Source organism: Aulonocara sp. 'chitande type north' Nkhata Bay, linkage group LG9 (genome assembly GCF_057382095.1).
Source record: "Aulonocara sp. 'chitande type north' Nkhata Bay isolate Kocher_YH1m ecotype deep benthic linkage group LG9, A_spYH_male_GT1.1, whole genome shotgun sequence".
In the NCBI taxonomy this organism is placed as follows: Eukaryota; Metazoa; Chordata; class Actinopteri; order Cichliformes; family Cichlidae; genus Aulonocara; species Aulonocara sp. 'chitande type north' Nkhata Bay.
In genome coordinates this window covers 35,294,309-35,313,370 of record NC_141352.1, presented here as the reverse complement: position 1 = coordinate 35,313,370, position 19,062 = coordinate 35,294,309, and the positions used below count along the sequence as shown (strand labels likewise).

General features: G+C 40.5%; 1 protein-coding gene across 3 annotated transcripts in view; it reads right to left on the bottom strand.

The window, feature by feature from the left end:
- Positions 1-19,062, bottom strand: part of LOC147322725 (partitioning defective 3 homolog) — a 355,660-nt gene that overhangs the window by 215,918 nt on the left and 120,680 nt on the right. For all 3 annotated transcript variants that reach the window (XM_086307269.1, XM_086307271.1, XM_086307270.1), the window contains 2 exons: positions 4,762-4,946; positions 1,016-1,153 (listed from right to left, as the gene is read on the bottom strand). In XM_086307269.1, coding sequence (XP_086163395.1) covers positions 1,016-1,153; positions 4,762-4,946 — 323 coding nt within the window. The remainder of the gene's footprint in view (positions 1-1,015; positions 1,154-4,761; positions 4,947-19,062) is intronic.

The window sequence follows — 19,062 nt, the reverse complement described above, 5'->3', positions numbered from 1 at the left end:
GACAGGAACACCATAGAACGCAGAGGTAGACGGATGAATGCAGACGAGCCGACAACGAACACAGACCGACACCCACTAAATATACACACACAAGGTAATCGGGTAATCGCACACAGGAGGGAAGAACAGCTGATCTGAATACACATGATGACCGGAGGAGATAAGCTGAACACAATGACAACAGAAACAGACTTTCAGAACAAAACAGGAAATCTAGAACACGAGCCTTCAAAGTAAAGCAGGAAACAGACTGATTTGCAACACAACACGGGGACATGAACAGAGCACCAAGGACAGACACAGGTAGGGCTGAATATACATCAACTTCAGGTTCAACCCTAAACTAATACAAATCAGAATAAACACAAAACGCTGGGTCAACGACCCAGGACCATGACAACGAGGGTGATTGCAGTCAGACTGAGCTGGACCGTGGCTCCTTGGAGACCAGTTGCCTCCCAATAGGTATATTTATATGAAAAAATTTATTGCAATCACAGGGCAAACGCAGTTTTTTTCTGAGTTGCAAGGAGGTCACTGTCTTATTTTTACTGAAGTGTAACTGAACCTTAACAAGTTCCATTTTGAAAAACCCGAAGGCTTGTACTATATAGAACAAGTGTATGCCCGCTTAATTTCTAGACCAACACATTTTGTATCCATTGATCAATTTACAGCAAGAAAGCCCACTATCCAAAGTTCAAAAACCCTTCCAAGTCATTGCCTCTAAGCAATATTCAAGTAGAGATATTGAAATTTTAGCTCAACACCACTGATTGCTAAGCACATACACCAAATATCTGAATCTGCAGATCCTCTTGTACCAAGCCAGGTCAGTTTTGTATCAACACATCACCAAGTGAACCAACTTGTTTTGTTTTATTTTAGACCAACCAGTGGTGGCTGTGGTGAAAAATACAAGCTGCTATGAACTGGTCAAGCAATAAAGATGTTTATCTGCAAACCACAAATAAACCATAGAGTCTCCAATTTCCTTAATTGTCCACCAACAAACCTGTTCTTGTCGATCGAGCCATCGATCTACCATTGGATGGTTGGCACTAAGGGAAGATCGAGTCATCTCTCTTTGGAACTGAGTGGACCAGCCACTCGCATCACGAGGAAGACTACGGTAGGCATGGGCTCCTCTGCCCTGCAAAGAAAGAGGAAAAGGCAGAGACATTAAAAATTGTACACCACTGTGGTCCTGCTATCAGAAGAAGTCTTTAATGCACTCGTATAAATACTCTTTCTAAAAAAAAAAAAGAAGAAGAAAGAAATTTGGTACATAATTATCTAAAATCCAGGACGAACCTGATTTTTGAAGACTGTACCATCTTTGTGGTTCAGTTAACTCTCACTCAACCCTTGCTCCTGATATTTCATTACAGCCACACCTGAGCTGCTTGAGGACCTTTTTAATAACAAGACAGCTCCAACTAGGATTTATCATTACAAAAAAACCCAAAACAACTTCACAAAGCTCCTGCCAAGGTAATGTCATACATCAGCATACTTGAGCATAAAATATTACACTGGCCACAAGCAAAAAAACACACCCAGGCACAAAAGATAATATTCCACACTTGCTAGCCTTGGCTTAGGAATCTCAGCAGCTGAAGGTCAAGAGTGAAGTTTTTTTTGAATAGAAGAGAAAGCAAATCAATAATTAAAATCAAAGCCAAGTGATTCACCAAGACAAACAAGTAGAAAAGCAACCATATATGGTCTGATTAGTCACAAAAACAGCATATAAAGAGTAAGAGCGAAAAAAAAAACATTTTGGGGATTTTTAATGAGACATCACAATTGAAAGAGAACACATAGTTGCTTAACAAATCACAAAATAGCAAATATATCAAAACAACGCAAAAACAAAGGAGCTTAAAAGAATGGGAGGGAGAGCCAGCAGTGTTTGGCTACAGTTGAATGTGACATGCAAGGGGCCTGATGAAGGCATAACAGAATTATAAAACTGAGCTGCACAACTGGCCTGTGTATAGAGACAGCCCTGATACCCATCGCAGCCTCAGACACGGCACGACAAAGGACCCCCCTCCACAGAGTTTTACGACACATCAGATCATAAAATGTAGAGAAAGCCAGATACCAGAGAGGCTCAAACTGACTGTCTAATCCCTATGGGTGATTTTGCTAAGTGCAGATAACCCTAAATACCAAGTATTGTAAAGTCATTGGCAGATGTGATGAGTTTACAGTGCTAGCCGATGACTGAGTACTCTCACTGACTTTTATTGTTGAGATTTAGCAGAAAAACTGAGTCTGACTGAGCCGTTTTCAGACTAGTTGGGGAATTGAACACGTGGCTGGCTTTAGTCTGTAAAAGGAAACGATCCTAGACAGTGAAGAGACTTTGTTATGAGTAAGTTGCTTTTGGCAATGCTGAAGGATGTTCCTTTTCAAAAATATGGTGCCAAGAACAAATACTACACATGCTGACTAACACATTCTTACAACATATGCTGTTAATTTCATAAAAACAGACTTGAAATGAATATATGGCAGTTGGTGCAAGAAATAGATTAAGGGTTACAAGGACTAAGACTCCCTTTGTAGTTGAAAAAAGTCTGGTTCTGTCAGCTGAATAAAAATGACAGCATCCTGCTGTTAGCTCGTCACTTTTCACACCATGCCATTTCAAGCGTCTGTGGCAGGATGGTGTCTTAAAATGCACTACATTCAGATAACATCTGAACTGCTGCAGATGGGAGTCAAGAACTAAATGGGACACAACATTACAAGTTGGGCAGCTGAACATTATTAAGGGAATTATTGATTTATAGTGGCTTGGTCATAATAACTTTGAACTCGCCATGTAAAATGTTGCTTTGCCAGGAAGGTTTTTTACAGGAATCGTCTTAACCTTTTATTGGACAAGAAGCCATATTTGGTGACTTCAGTGGACAAAACAATTGTCCTCCCCACGACTAACTATGAGAAATTTCTCCCAGCCAATCACAAAAGATCAGGTTATGTGACAGATAGTGATATTATTGTATCTGACCAGTCAGTCACAGCCTGTTGCATTTCAAGCTTTTAATTTTTTTTACCCCTACATTACACTCATACCGTACTTGTGGTCATAACATCAAAACTGAGTGTGTAGTTTGGTTTGTTTCATGACCTTATTGCAGTTTTCTAGTATAGCAGTTAATGGTATATAACTGGTAATTATTTTTACAGTACATCTTATTACTTATTACTAAAATTTATTCAGTAATTATTTGATATGTGTGTTATATTTACGAAAATTGCCAGTGTGAATAAAAAAAACAATGTTCATAAAAAACATGGCTTTATAAACATATTTGTGTTTATCCTACAGGTCTTATATACAGGTTTGTTTGTTTTTTGGTAAATACGTATACCATAAACAGGAAAGGAATCTTGATTTGCACTGTAAAATATCTTTTTTTTTAAAAATCACACATGTGAAAAAGTCCTGAAATATCCCCCAATAACACGCCAGGGTTGAAATTTTTAATGTCTACGTGTTTTAATGAGAGCCCTATAAAGGGTTAAACCATTGCTTTATGTATGACTAAAGTAAACTAATAGAAACTTCTAGTTTAAACTACCGTATCCGTCTGTTTAGTGTGTGGCGGTGTACATAATCTGGAATCCTCTTATTACATCAACATAATAATATTTATCCACGATCCACAACTTACAAACATCGTTGTGGATGTGGAATCCTCTATGCATGGTAGGACGTAACAGAAGGGCTAAAGACATGCAATCCATATACAGTCAATGAAATTCAAAGTCATATTTCAACACTCCTGATCCTCTGCTTTCCCATTTTTATATTCAGTACAAGCACACAAACATACATAGTTGCTCAGTTCAGTAGTTCAGAACAGAATTCCCACTAACAAAATGAGAGCTCTGATTTCAGCCCACACTCTTGCTTTTACATTCTGTGGGCCGTGACAACTAAAGTGTCTCTATCAGCCCCTTCTCCCAGACACGCTAATCACACGCAGAGCTGATGTTTCACATTTCGAACATTCAATAATTTCCCCATTTGTAACATCCCCGTTTGATGGGAACATACCTCTCCCTCAGTGAGAAGTAAAGGGCTGTCAGCACGGCAGCCATTGTGAGAAGTTAATTGGCTTTCTTTTACTTTCAGAAGCAGCAGGGAGGATGCACCGGAGTACCTGAGGTGTGTTTTATTTCATTTTATTTTTTTCTGACTAATAATCAGAGGCTTAAAAGCACCAAGAAGGTGAATTTGTAATAAAGGGAATGTGTTTAAGAATCTCCGCTAATCCTTTTGGATGACAAGAAGGGGTGTTATCAGATGGAACTAGTTTCAGATAAACACTATCTATGCTACTGCTGGATATCTGCAAGCAGGGCAGCACAACTTTCATATCTAACACTTATTTCTTTGATTTGGGGCGCAGAGGAGACAAGGAATGAAAATGAGGGAAGAAAGGAGTAAGTTGAAAACAGAGACTGGAGGTTGGGAAGATTTCAGAGCACATATCTCGGGCATTATAATTGATGCAGCACCCGTACATCAGCAGCCCTATCTTCTGGGCAAGGTGCTGCTGGAATAAGTATGTAATAGTTCACAGTAGTTTAAAAAATAGACTTTATTGATCTATTGCATTTTGACACCATTTAGATTCCAATAAATGATCTTAACAACTTAATGGTGCATCATACCAGGTATCATTGAGGCATTCGTGCACAGTTTATTGGCTACATTACCACAGGAGGTGTAGTTACCTTTTGTTCGAGGCTCCCTGTTTCATTGCTGGGGTTTCGTTTATGGTTGGGCTTCTGGAAACCAGGGGTTGTGGACCAGCGAGTTGGATTTTTTCTGGACGGTTCTTCTGGAGCAACCGGGGCCTCGCCTGGAGGAAAGCCAGCCAGTGCGGGATCACTACTGCGACGGACATTGAGAGACATGTCTGTGGAGGGGATTACAAAAGACAAAGAAAAGGAATTATAGCAAAATCAAACCACTTGCCGCTTTATCGATTTATTAAGCGGCTCGCTTTTCACCTTGGTCGTCAAAAAGTTGCCCATTTTTGGGAGGTGCTGCTACATCCCCTGCTATACCTCCTTAACAGCACTCCATGAAATGTCAGCTGAGACATGGGAAGTGGTGATTACAAGTACTCGTGTTTTTATGAAAGGTCTGTTAAGCCCAAAACAACACTGCGCAACTCCACGATGGAAAGTTTAGCTTGGCTTGATTCCATCTGTGCTGAAATACATTACTGTAGATATATTATACACACAGTTTTGGCTGGGGAAATTACCCAGACAGCGATAAAAATATATATATTATATAAAAGTACATGTGAGAAAAAAATTAGATGTGATTATCTAACCCCTTGCTTGGTCGAACCACTCTAAAAATAACAAGTACAATAATAATTGCAGGAAACTTGCTCATATATCATGATCTGACTATTGCGATAAAGGTCATTCTTACACACTGTGCTACCCAACTCAAGTTGATTCTAGGAAGTTTCCAGGGGACTGAAATTGAGTCTCAGAGCCAACATTTATTCTTTCCATCAAACGTCTAACAGAAAACTACACAGGAAACACTGGCCCATGTTTCAGCTGCCACATTAACCGATCTGTCATGAAAACTTGGTATAAAGTTCCCACATTTGATTAGAGCTGCCAAAACAAGTAGAGGGGATGAAGTTGCTCCATATTTCACACTCCGGTTAAAACATTCAGTGAGAAATCCCACCGATGTCTGCTACAAAGTCAAGACGGTGAGTATATCCGTTAGCTGTGGTGTAAATCATCTGGATTTTCCCAAAAGGCCATATGGATTTGTTTATGACGTCCTAGCAGCCTGTGTGTTACACCCATAATTATGCAAATAGTTGGGTAACCACCTGTCATCCATAGACAGATCATTGCACTGAGCATATGCCAGTGTTAAGCTTCCATCTGATACAACCGAGACACGTCTTAGTGGTGGGAGCGACGCATTCTAATCATGGATTACGCTGTGCGCCAACTCGTCTGTTATTTAACACCGTGACAAGACTAAGGAGATTCAAGAACAACTGTAAGTGTTTCTTGTGACCACCTGTGTCGAGGCAGAAATAGTGACTGAATCCTGCAAATAACAGTGAAATAAGCATGTGTTTCTGCACCTAGTACACTAACTAAACACCTCTTATCAAGGCATCCCAGTTCATCTTCATTCACTCACATCCTTTGTACTATCTCACTTACTTGAACTTGTGCTAATATCCTGATAAAGCATCCCCTCTACTTAGTGTTTACTTGGCGCCAACTGCTTTCATTTAATCCTCCCCTACCTGATAAATCCGTGGTCTCAATATTATAATCAGGGCTCAGAGGCCCCGAACTGTTGTTCTCTCTCTAAGTCTTTTCTAGAGATGATGTGGTCTAAGAAGTGGAGCTTAGTCGAGTGTCTGCTTAGTCTGAGTGCTGCCATTAGGTGCTAAAAAGACAAGCTTGTCCTTTTTAGTGTTCTGGGGATTACGTCAATATTAGATCTCTTAGCACCTCATAATTTATGACCATTTCATAAAGTCAAATTTGTCATCGCTGTTAGTAACCACTGACCTAGAAGACAAAAGCACACATTACATCTTTAGCTGTCGCCCAATAAGGTCCTCGATCCAAAGATCGGTCTTGTTTTTCCCACACTTGGTGAAATGAATAATTATGACATAGACACAGATTCCCAATCCATAGTCAGGACTTAGTGACATTACAGCAGTGTATTGTCAATTCAGGGTAATGTAAACGTAAAGTGCTGCAAAAAAATTACATTTTTGTGTTACAAAAAACTCTTATTGTTGCCAAGTTTTCGGTGAGATTTCATTACAAAAGTTCTCTCCCTCCTCCTTTGTCTCTGAGTGCAGTAACTCCGGTAGAAAGGCTTCGTATGCAAATAAATTTATGATGACATCTGGAAACTTCCAGGAACTTTCTCAGCAGCAAGAAAGTAGAGATGATGACAGGGTTTTCAAACTGCTTTTTTTTTTTTTTTTTTTTGGGTGAGTAACTCAACTTTATAAAGCGCCATTTCTCATGAGGAAATCATCGGTGCAACTCGAGTTCTTCTACTTTCTCACTCACTGCTAAACCATAACAAAAACCTCCACCCCAAATAAGAGGGATTAAATCCCTCACCGGCAGCTTGTACTATTATTCCTTTGTTTCAAATGTGTTTCATTTTTTTTTGCCCACTGCCCGAGGCTACGTCAGAGCAGCCTGGAAATCACATCTAGCAGCCAGCCAGTCATTGTGTGTTCGCTTTTAAATTAGGTTGAAGACCTACTAATGGCATTTAATAAACTTTTGCCCCTTTCAGTAATGGCTGGTTCATGTCCAGTTCAAGCTCTAATGATATTCACTTCAGACAGCAGGGGTAATTAACATCCAGTAGTATTCCACACGATGACTTTGAGATAGCACGCAAGCTGCACACAACAGAACTATAAAAAAGAAAGAAAGACAGAGAAAGGGCACAGGAATGGGTTAGAAAGCATATTAAAATTCTCAAAGTATTCATATTAAATATTTGTATTTCTTTTAAAGGGAACCTTTTCTATGTTTTCATAGATTTGTGTGTAGTTGGGGCTTGCACAAGACACTTGGTATGGATTAAAAGCCTTGTTATATTTCCCATAATACCTCAAGGCTCAGTTGATAGATGGATGTTTGCAGGCCCTTAGAAACCATGACAACTTCAACATTCAAGCATTAAGGGTATAAAAATCACAACACATGGCTCTCTTTTGGATCGATTCTTACACACTAAGTAATAATACTCTGGCTCTTTTACAGTTTCAGTCGATTGTCAAAACTTTAGTTTCAGTTTAGCGACAGCTTGCTAAAGTGTTGATCCACCGTGGGTCGAAATCCTTACGGATCAGCTTCTAACAAATAAAGGAGTTTGTGCTCGTTTGTGTTACGAAGGTCACAATATGAAGATTCTCTCCAGTCCCGGCTCTCCCTGACCAATTTCCCTCTACTTAATTTGTGATGGGATTATCCCAGCAGTCCGAAGGGTTTGGTTATCCCACGTTTAATAACTAGCACTGCCACTTCAGACCGAGCCAGCAATCGATCCACACTGAAGCGGGAACAAAACCACTCGGGAGGGGGGATGGTGAGCCTGGCTAATAAAACGAGGCCCTAATCCAGCCCCTGCAGTGAGGGATTATGGTCAGGGCACAGGGTCATAGTGATGTACACACACCACAGTTTACCATAGAGACGTAGGGCTCTCCAGGGGCAATTATCTCATGCCGTATCATCCTTTATTTACCTTTCAGGAGAAATATATTCATTTATATAAATTATGTGGATAGAAATACTAACTCTAATGGAAAACAGCAAAATAGTCTTGAGGTTAGTAGTACATTTGAGAATGTTCATTGTAGAAATAATAAATAATATAACTGTATAATGGCCACAGGTTAGTATAAAGCAGGGATTTCTAACTTTCTTTACATCATTTTATATCCTAATATTAGAAAAGAAGTGTAATTCATAGACTGGTTCTTATATAGTGGTTTTCTACTTCACCTGAGCACTCAAAGTGCTTAATACAACTTCCCTCATTCACCCATTTACACCCATTCTCACTTTTCTATGCTTTTCTGAGATAAGTGCTGTCTATCTAACATTCATGCTCATTCATACTCCGAGGGAGGCATCTGAGAGCAACTTGGGGTTAATCTCTTAACCAAAGATGTTTGGCACACAGACTGGAGGAGCCAGTCTGTAGATCAGGAGTGTTTTAACAGTACATGTCAGTTTTGTTACAGGATGAAGAAATGCTGCTGTAGTTCCCCAAAAGTTGATTCTGTTCATCTCGACGTAGCGTTTTCAGCGGGAGAAACGTTTCGTCACTCATCCAAGTGACTTCTTCAGTCTCAGCTGACTGCAGGTTTCCATAGTGACTGACACTAGCACCACTGAAGGAACAATGTGCTGGGAGTTCACTGATCATTAATATGCAAATTGTCATGACCATTGACCAACAACCACTGATCAAAGCCCACTGATTGAGCATGCATCAAGCTGCTGTAGTTCATGAAAGAAATCTGTCAGCACGAGCCTTTGAGCTAAAACTGTAAGAAATAAACAGCAATTTCTTCTGCAGATAATGAAAACAAATATTTATGTCATTTATTGATATTACATCAGAGTGGTATGAATAGCTATGATCTTTGTCAGTAGGACAAGTTGTAAATACATTTAAAAGTTCAAAATCCACGCCCTCCTCCTCCTCATTTTTCAAAGCCATCCAGTGAGCCGTGTTCGACACACCCGGTGTGTATCTGTATGTATCTGTTTTGTCATTGCTGTTTCATTGTGCTTTTAGTTTCTTCTGTTATCTTTGACCCCACGTCTCTGTCATCAAGTTTAGTGTTCGTTTTCATGTCTCTTTTTTTTAACGCCCTATTTTACTTTGTCAGTAAAGCTCTTTCTTTGTCTTGTTTTTACTTCCTGGTTGTCATTCATTTCCTTCCTTTCATGACTACCTGCTTTATCAACATTGGCAATATTAGCTTTACCTGTTTCCCTCCCACCTGTGCCCAGTCACCCATCAACCCCTCTGTGTGTGGGTGTGTGCGTTGTCCTGTCTTCCCCTTTGTCCTTGAGTTTTGACTTACAAACCATAGAATGACCGTTTCTATGTTTTTGTAAGAGATGACCTCTTTAAAACGTCCCTAAACTCATCAGCTCAGTTCACTACATCGCTACACACTTTTCTACTTAGTCACCAGTCATGCTGGACATAAACAACATAAACCAGTAGCAGTACTTTTTCTTCTGTAATAACACAGCAAAAAAATGTACTTCCAGCTTAGTTGCAAAAGAAATGGGGGTCAGCTCTAATGTATTAGCTGTGGAAGTTTGCAATCACCAAAATGGCATGAAGTAAAGAGTCCTCACAATACCTGGGAAGCTGGAAGAAGCCCTTCCCTCCTGACTGGCTGCCAATTCAAGGTAATGGAGCTAGAGCTTCAGCATACTGATAAGGTTACAGAAAGGACACGGTGAGGAGGATAGGCTGTTTCTGTATTGTTCTGTTACTCATAATCACCATTTACCCAACATGGGTTAAAAAACAGAATCAAATTCTTCTAAATAAATTACTTTTATACTGTTTATACCAACATAAGACGAGTAAGTTACAGTATATTCCTCCTTTAAACACCAAAGCCCTAAAGAGTCAATATTTGGAAGTGCTGAGAGTCTAGACTATTTAATCTAATATTAGTGATTTCATTGCCACCTGAAAGCATCAAGCTGAAGTGTGTTCTCCTGTTGCTGTGCCACTGCAGGGAACGGTCACAAGGCTCAAAACTGCAAGTGTTCAGAGCTGAAACTCACAAGTTTTCAAGTGTTGACCAGTGTGACAGCAATTTGCTTTGAAGCAGATTCATCCTTTAACCTGAATATTTGAGGTGGTTTTAGGAAAAGCAGGTGCACTTAAAAAAAGTATTTTTAAATGACATCATAAACTCTGCAGCGTAGCACACATTACAGAAGATGAAATGCGATGCTGTATCGGAGGTTGCCATTTTCCTTTACAGTAAGATGTGGGCTAGAGGTAAATAAATGAAGTCAGGCCCTTACTATTATTTAAATCGAAATGTGTGCCCACTGTAAGCATGCAGACACTTCTGGCAAACCGGGGATGAAGACTATGTGCAGGGTGAATTTGGTATTTTCTCCCGTGGACCTGTAGCTGTGCTGTACTCTTGACTCTTTGCTTTTACTTCAGGCTGATTTAAATATAAATGTCAAGCGACCATGGCTTCATGAAATGTCTAAAAGCTTTTTTTTTCATAGGCTACTTTGAATACTTCAAGCCTGGGCCAGTTCAATGTCTGAATAAATTATAGCACTGAGCCATTTTCACCCTCTCTCTGCAACCACCAACTTCATATTGATGTCCCCTGTGTGCAGTGAGGGGAGATTTCCACTGAAAACACCCTGACCTGAATCATGTGCAGACGGACAAAAGGTTTCTTTTTTTGGGGGGGGAGGAGAAAGACAGTTCTGAGTGGTGGGAACCACGACTGTGGCAGAGGGGATGAAGTATACATTAGACTTAAATAGGACGCTGGACGACCCAAGGCCAGACAAGGTCGAGAGTACCACTCAAGTGCGCGTCTGTGAAATGTTTGGCAAACTAATCTGATGTAACGCCAGAGAGTGAGACGAGACAAACTCTGAATAAACATCAACTGCTGACCTTTACAAAGAGCAGAAGATGTAATCCACTAGATGGATGGGCGGAAAAATACTTAGATGCTAAATGGCATTTATGAAAACAAACCCCCTTTTTTGGCTTTAATGCTAATTGCTCTGTTGACTGCACACTGCGTTTTAAGTCTACACAGTTTTAAGCACAAGTATGTTTATGCTCCGAGACAATCCAGCACATAACAGCAGGGTGCAAGATGCTAGCAGGCAGGGTATACATGGAGCGCCATAACTAAGTGGCTGGCATAGAATACAGAAATATCTGTGCCGAGTGTGGCCTGGAAGGTCCCGAGGTCAAAATGGGAGACGCCCCCAAGGGTGGTCAAGAATGACCAAGCTAACATCCTGTGGGACTTCCAGACGGACAAAATGGTGACGGCTAACGAGTCAGACATAGTAATGGTGGACAAGCAGAGGAAGACGTCCATAGTGACAGCAAAATCAGGAAGAAGGAACAGGAGAAGCTTGAGAAGTATGAAGGGCTCACAGAAGAACTCGAGATGTGTAGGGTGAAGGTAACAGTGATCCCAGTGGTAATCAGAGCACTAGGTGCAGTGACTCCCAAGCTAGGCGAGTGGCTCCAGCAGATCCCAGGAACAACATCTGAGATCTCTGTCCAGAAGAGCGCAGTCCTAGGAACAGCTAAGCTAACTGCACAGGACCCTCAAACTCCGAGGCCTCTGGTAGAGGACACGCACTTGAAGGATAAAGATCAAATATGACAGTTGGATGCAGACTATAATGTGATATTTAGAATCCCCATATAACATTCCCTATATGCTTATGCAGTACAAACAGTGGCAATCTTTTATACAGCTCTATAAAGCATTATTACCAGTTAGACCTTCAAAGTTGATCAGCTTATTGACCTTAAAGGTCAGAGGTCAAATGTGAGCTTACTACCATTCAACATCTACCTAATGTTTAAGGCACAAAAGGTCATCTTTGCAGAGCATTATAACACCGTCCTTCTTTTTCTACTTCTAAAGCTCTTTGAATGGCACATTCTTCCAACTAGCCTAAAATACCATTTCACTTGACTGAGTTGCTTTTACAGGAAAAATATTCCACTGTTCTAGCCGTGCCATTTCTGTGTATTCATGTTATCTTAAGATAAGAGTTCAAGCGTGTGCCCGATTACTCTACAGTGATCATTTCCATCTTTTTTATCTGCGCTGGCACTGAGCGCAGGCCATGATTTGATCAAGTCGATTACTTTGCTGTTTAATAAGGATGTTATCACGTACCCAGAAAGTTCAGAATGCCTCTTGCGCTCAGTGAAAAACTTCATATGTCAATCATATTAGTTTTAGAGTTTGGCACGATGTCTAATCACCCTGCCTGAGCACGAATACTGAGGCAGGGGAGAGCCGTATTCCCTACAGGGCTGCAGAGTCAACCATCCAGTTTTTCCATTCTGAACAAGAAATAGAGAGAGAGTGAGACTGATTCTTCTCTCCTGACAGAAAGACAATACAGACAATTTACTAGAGAGAATGAGAAGAGGATGCCAGCCTTCCTCGAGCCCTCAGAGATGAGGCCTCCAGTAGCAGACACCTAGACACTTCAACAACAATAACACCAAAGACTGTGTGTGTGTGTGTGTGTGTGTGTGTGTGTTAGAGAGAAAGAGAGAGAGAGTGGCGTTTCCCTAGACAATGAAGATCTCAGAGACGAGGGGAGGGGTGGAGTTCACTCCCCAAATCAAACCTGACTCATTTAGGTCGACTCCACTCACACATGGGACCCCTCGACTGCAACAAAACAACTGCATATGCCTGTTTTCCAGAAGGGTAAGCATGCGCAAAATGACACACTTACAGGTCGTGTTTATGATGACGCCGTGTTGATTTTATTCAGGGTCAGGTGATCAAGCTCGAGCTTGATGCCAAACAAGAGATAGTTTGCCAGCTTCGCTACAGATTTTTATGACGAAACTAAATCTGAAAACAAGATTATTAATTTCATAAGGTCGGATTTGTTTTCCCAAAATAAAAAAAGTGCAAAAGCCATGAAAAAAAAAAGTGGGATCGGGGATTCGTCTCTATCCCAGTGTAGACTAGACTCACAGAGACCCCTCCACACTGAGGCCTCTGGGGAGCTGCTAATCAACAAAGCAAACAGCCCTCAGACAGCCCAGAAACAGGACCACGGCAGCACCTTCCGTGTAAACACCATTTTGTGTGTTTCTCTATTATGGCTGGTCCACAAGAACAGGCTCCTGAAGAGAAGGGGCCATAAATCTCACTCAGGCTGATATGTGGCTAAGTCACTCATGATTAAAAACACTGCTCTGAAAATGTCATGAGCCAGGAGTAGCAAAATGACCAAAGCTATCAACCCTGCGTGAGATTCTAGGATTCAGAATGGTCGGTCAAACGAATTTGGACTTTGACAGGAAATATTAAAGAAGCAGCTGCTGCTGAACTAAACAAAGACTTCTTGCTAATCAAAGCCGCTTCTTGCCTATGAGATGTCAATTCAGTGTTGGAGATTACCTGATTAGCTTGCTTTAAAAAGCTACACAGCTAAACAGTCTTATTAATCTGCTCCTCGATGTAGGATGCGTGCACTTCAAGAGGCTTTTGGCTAGCACAGTGCATTCACCACGAGTAGCTGCAAAGAAAACTTGGCTGGCTTTGAGCTTTAATGTGTCTGTCTTCATATCACAAACACATACCAGCAAGATTTCTAATCTAACATTTTCTCCCTGTAAGCGCAAGTAATAGCAGTAATATATTAGGCTGATCTTAAACATTTGCAAACATGCACTCTTTGCTAATTCCAAAGTTGTTATGGTACTCTGTTTATTGTCATCTATAAAACAACAGCTGTAAAGAGCAGCTGTAAAGAGAAAAAAAATCCCTTCCTTCACTTTAGCGCTACAGTTAGCGAATTAGCAAATAGTGTGCAAGAGAAGGAAAACAGTCTAAGGATTTTAAGAAGCGCACGCTTGTCCTTTTATTGCATGAAAGGACAAGCTTGGATAATGAAATGCAAACTGTGTTCAGGACAGAAACAAAGCTATGCTGCTAACTCAACATCTGAAAACATCTAGACAGACAACATGCTAACAGAGAGCTAGCCAAGAACCCAGAATGATGATAAACCTATGGGTACACTGGACCATGTCGCGTTGTCGGTTTTGTGTTGATATTGTAAAAACTAAAAGAAACATTGCAAGCATGTCTTCATTTGGATACAGATTTATGTTGGTGAGTGGAACTATAGGATTACGATTAAGGTTAACTGGTAATTATGTTACATTGCATTTTAGGACTATTTACAGAGTAAGGAAAAAGTAAAGTAACAAGTAGTGCCACGAGTCACTTTCTTCAGCAAATAATTAAGCAATGTACTACATTACTTTTAAGAAAAGTAACCATTAATGTGTAATACTTTACTATTTTGCTGCAGATTAAAAATGCCCAAGGCAAAGCGGTCAAAAGTCTGGCTGTACTTCACAGCAAAAGATGCAAACTCAGCAGCCTGCAACAAGTGCTTTAAGGTGATACTGTGCAAAGGAGGTAACACCTCGAATCTGATGAAACACCTGGCGACGCATAGCGTTTTTTTAAAAGCCGAGAAATGCACCGTATTTGATAGCTTGCTGCGAGTCGACCTCACACCGAGCACATCTACTGCGGGTGTGGTGCCTGTTATCGGTCCCGGAGTTAGCAACATCCCCCAAAAACCCGAAGAGGAGAGTCCTGGCCCCTAGCCCTGCCAGTGTAGCAGAAATGATGACGGATGATGATGGCAGCAGCAGCCATTCTTCTCTGCGTGAGTAGCTTAATGTTGTTCGTGTGTAATTTACGCTGAGTAGGCTAACCACGTTATTAAATTTATGCACGTAAGGTGAACTAGCAAACACCGTCATAGTTACATGCGGCTGTCTTTGTGTTTGATGGCAGATACTCCCTTCACCCTGGCCAAAAAGGCTAAAATGACCAAAGAAAAAGTAGAAAACAGCTAAACATGAGAGGTTTTTGGACAAAGTTTGTTTTTTCCATTGTTTAAGCACTGCTTCCAGCCAAGAGTGATACCATAAATCCCCTATAGCTGCAGAAAAGGCTAACATTGTTATCTTTTTACAAAAAAACAGCTAAACATGAGAGGTTTTTGGACAAAGTTTGTGTTCTTCATTCTTAAAGCACCGGTTCGAGCACCGTTTAAGCATTAACCGTTTCAAAAGTACCGGTTTGGTACTGGTATCGGATAAAACCTAAACGATACCCATCCCTACTGGTGAGAATAGCATGCTTATGCTGGCTTCAATGGGAACATTGTTATTGCATCTCAGTGCTGTGTGCAGAATCACGGAGCATCTCATCATGAATATTAGCTAACTTCTGGGACATTTTTCAACAGCAGAGACAAGACCATTACTGATAGCACATCAGACTCTACACCTTATTTCCACAGTGAGCAACTGTGTCTCTTCAGTGTCATTTTAATGGCACAAAGGATTTTCCTTTCATATCTCTAAGCAAGCTTAAATTGTCACAAATTTAATTGTCACAGCCACTGTGTGAGCCAAAATTGGAGGCTGATGAGTGAGTGAATGAATTTCAGTTTCTGGCAGGTCAGACAGCCTTTAAAGCATGGAGCTCATTCCACCGCAGTTTCCAGACAGCACGTACACAAAATCCATATCGCAAACATTTCAGCAGTGAGAATATCTTCTTCCTCTGCTCTGAACAAAAACAAAACCAAAAAAAAAAAACCACCCTCACTCCAGCTGCTCTCTGCAGAACAGATGACAAACTTCCACCAGACTCACCAACTATTTCTGGATCCTTTAATGATCCTTTCCTTTTATTGGGTATACAAAAAAGTTATCTGCTGTGGGACATGAGACGAGGAGGTATGGGGGCTGAGTAAATATGAGGTCCAATGGATAGACTGCCTAATTGGAGCTGCCGAGCACATGTGCTAATCTTAATGAAGCACACATATAACAACATATATGAAGTCAGTGAAGTCAAAACTCGCTCCATAATGCAGAGCAGAGCACAACAAGACAAAAAACAGGAAAGCTTCTTACAAACTCAGCAGTGCTCTGCAGTATAGGAAGAACTTCTAATACTTTTTTTTTTAGAAAAAGTGAACATGAGATGCTTGGAAACAGATGGTATTGTGATGTGCACAGTCTATGTTTTAGCAAAGCATCGCTCTGATCAGTCACACGGGTTTATAAAAGCACATGAGGATTTCATAGAAATTCGAGGCAGGCGGTTGTTTAGAAAAAATAAATTCTTCTGGGTAGATACTGTTTTACACTCAGTACAAATAACACATGTAATTGAGCAACCGGGTGGCATAGTCATTACACAGGCTTTCCTTTAGTTTCACTGATAACGCAAATAAAGATATTATCGCACAAACATATCGAGGTTTTTGTAAGAATTGCACGCACGTAACAGTGTGGCTGTAACATTAAGGTAGAGTTGCGCTGAAATGTCAATAAATCTTTGCTTAAGTCACTCTATACAGCTTGTTACATCACAAACCGAGGGATGGATTTCACAGGGAATTAGCCCAAATTTGATACGGAGCAAAAATAATATTGCTTTACATCTCAGGAAAGAGGTATCATTATAGGTCCAAAGTTTAGAGTGCTCGCAGCAGTGGGACATTTTGACCCCTCAGTAAGGTGTTCAGAATGATGAAATATGCAAGTAACATTGGAGCAATCGCAACAGCACTTGAAGTTCTAAAGTCGTGATCATGCACTGAGAAGCGTGAACTTTTTCGCCAGAGTGTCTTTTTTCACAGTTGTCCGGGCAGACGGATTTCCATTTGAGAAACTTTTGAAGAAAGTAGAGGGCACACTCCATCACGCCAAGATGAAAGTTTGCTTACTTTTTTTCATTTCTTGACAAATTTAGATTCTGTCCTTTGAACTTGAACCGCCAACAAGAGGACCGTGGTCCACTATGATCTCAGTGCCACATCTAAAGTGAACTCTCATCATTGTGCAATTTAAGTGTTCTTAGTACTTTTTCAGCTCATCAAACACTTGGAAACAGAGCTTTTTTTCCTCGTGTTTCCTTATTAGGAGCTGCACAAAGCTGGCAGGCCGGGGGTATAAGGGAAGAAAACAAATCAGCAGAGGCACGGAAGATACCTTAATTACCATTTTCTCATTAAGTTAATAGAAAACCGAATCAAAACAACATTACATTTCTCCAAAACTAAATGCAAATGAAAAAAAGATTGAAAATATGTAAAGTGAAACAAAACGCACAAGCTTCATGTCTGTAACATTTACAGCAAACGTGAATCTTCGGACAGATCAGTTCTTTTGAAATAAGATCCCAAACTTAGGTGCAAACCACAGACTGACCCTGTTGCATTTATATTTCTGGGAGTTCTTTTGTCCAGACACAAAATATCTTTTTGCACAGAATTTAAATCGAGTGTTCAGATTGATTTACTATCATTTACACATGCAATATTAATAATAGCCTTCACATTTAATGCCAAAAAAGCATGTCTTAGATTTTATGCTTGATATTGAAATGAACCAGCTGTGCCTGCAACTACTGTAAATCACATGTAAAACTAGCCACACCTGTGAGTGTTTTGTGGGGATTGCGCTCATCCTTCATGTATCTCATTTTTAAAAACATCTGAAACGGTGACAAGATGGAGGCGCTTCTATTACTCACAAGGAAAAGGTTATTTATCTGAACTGCTGAAGAAGGTACAAGCTTGACCACATGGCAGCTGTAACTCTGTTGACATTTGAAGTGTGACTCATGTCACCACCCTGTCCCGAAAAGAGAGGGTGCCCAGATTGAAACTAGGGAACCTCTTGATCTGCAGTCAACTGCTTTGCCCCTGAGCTACACCCCCTGAGATTAACCCAAGGTTGTACTACAGACATGCTGTGAGTCAGCTAGTTGTGGGTTTCATCTCCGCTACTTGACTAAATGGCACACGACAAAAACAATTTGGGCCGGCAGGCTTTAGGAAGTGGGCAGGAAATTCAAGCCCTTCATGTCAACCTGCATATGCTCTGCTGGAACAAGACACTAGAAACCAAATGAGTTCCAGGATTTTTTTTTCCTATGCTCAACATGTGTAGATGTTTCAAAGGAGACAGGATTTTTCCTACACAGCTGAAAAAACTATACGTTTTAACTATCTGCTGTCTCCTATGCAAAAATGAAGAGACTTTAAAGGTTACTTGGTTTATTTAATAGAAAAAAAAAGAATGTTGTACTCATGAACATACATTGATTAGTTTGTAATTATAAACAAATTAATACATCATAAACATAATCCATTAAAAATACATGGGTATAGCCATCAATTCAATATTATTATTAGTCACAATTACTTAAAGTCAGCAGATTGAACACATGATTCTTCCATCTACGTACAGCTGGTGTGTTGGCTGAACAGCAAAAGCTTGTTATATGCTAACATTATGTCATCTAATGCAGTGTTTCCCAACCACTGTGAAATGATCAGGTGTGCCGTGGAAGATTATCTGGCTCCACCTGATTAGTACTCCAAGCGATCGCCGTGGGTAACGGGCAGAACAATTACATTCTCTTCCCCTAGAGGGCAGTGCAACTAACTGCTCTAAGTAAATGGGTTCCCAACTGCTAGTAAAACAGAAGAAGAAATTACATAATAGTCATGCTGTGAGACGACACAGCACATAATAGCAATAGATAAATATTTGAAAAGAAAAAAATAGTATTCAATCTGACCTGGGTCCTGGAGAAAGTTCTGACTCAGATGAAGGTCCTAGCAAGAGTAGTGGTCAAAGAAAGC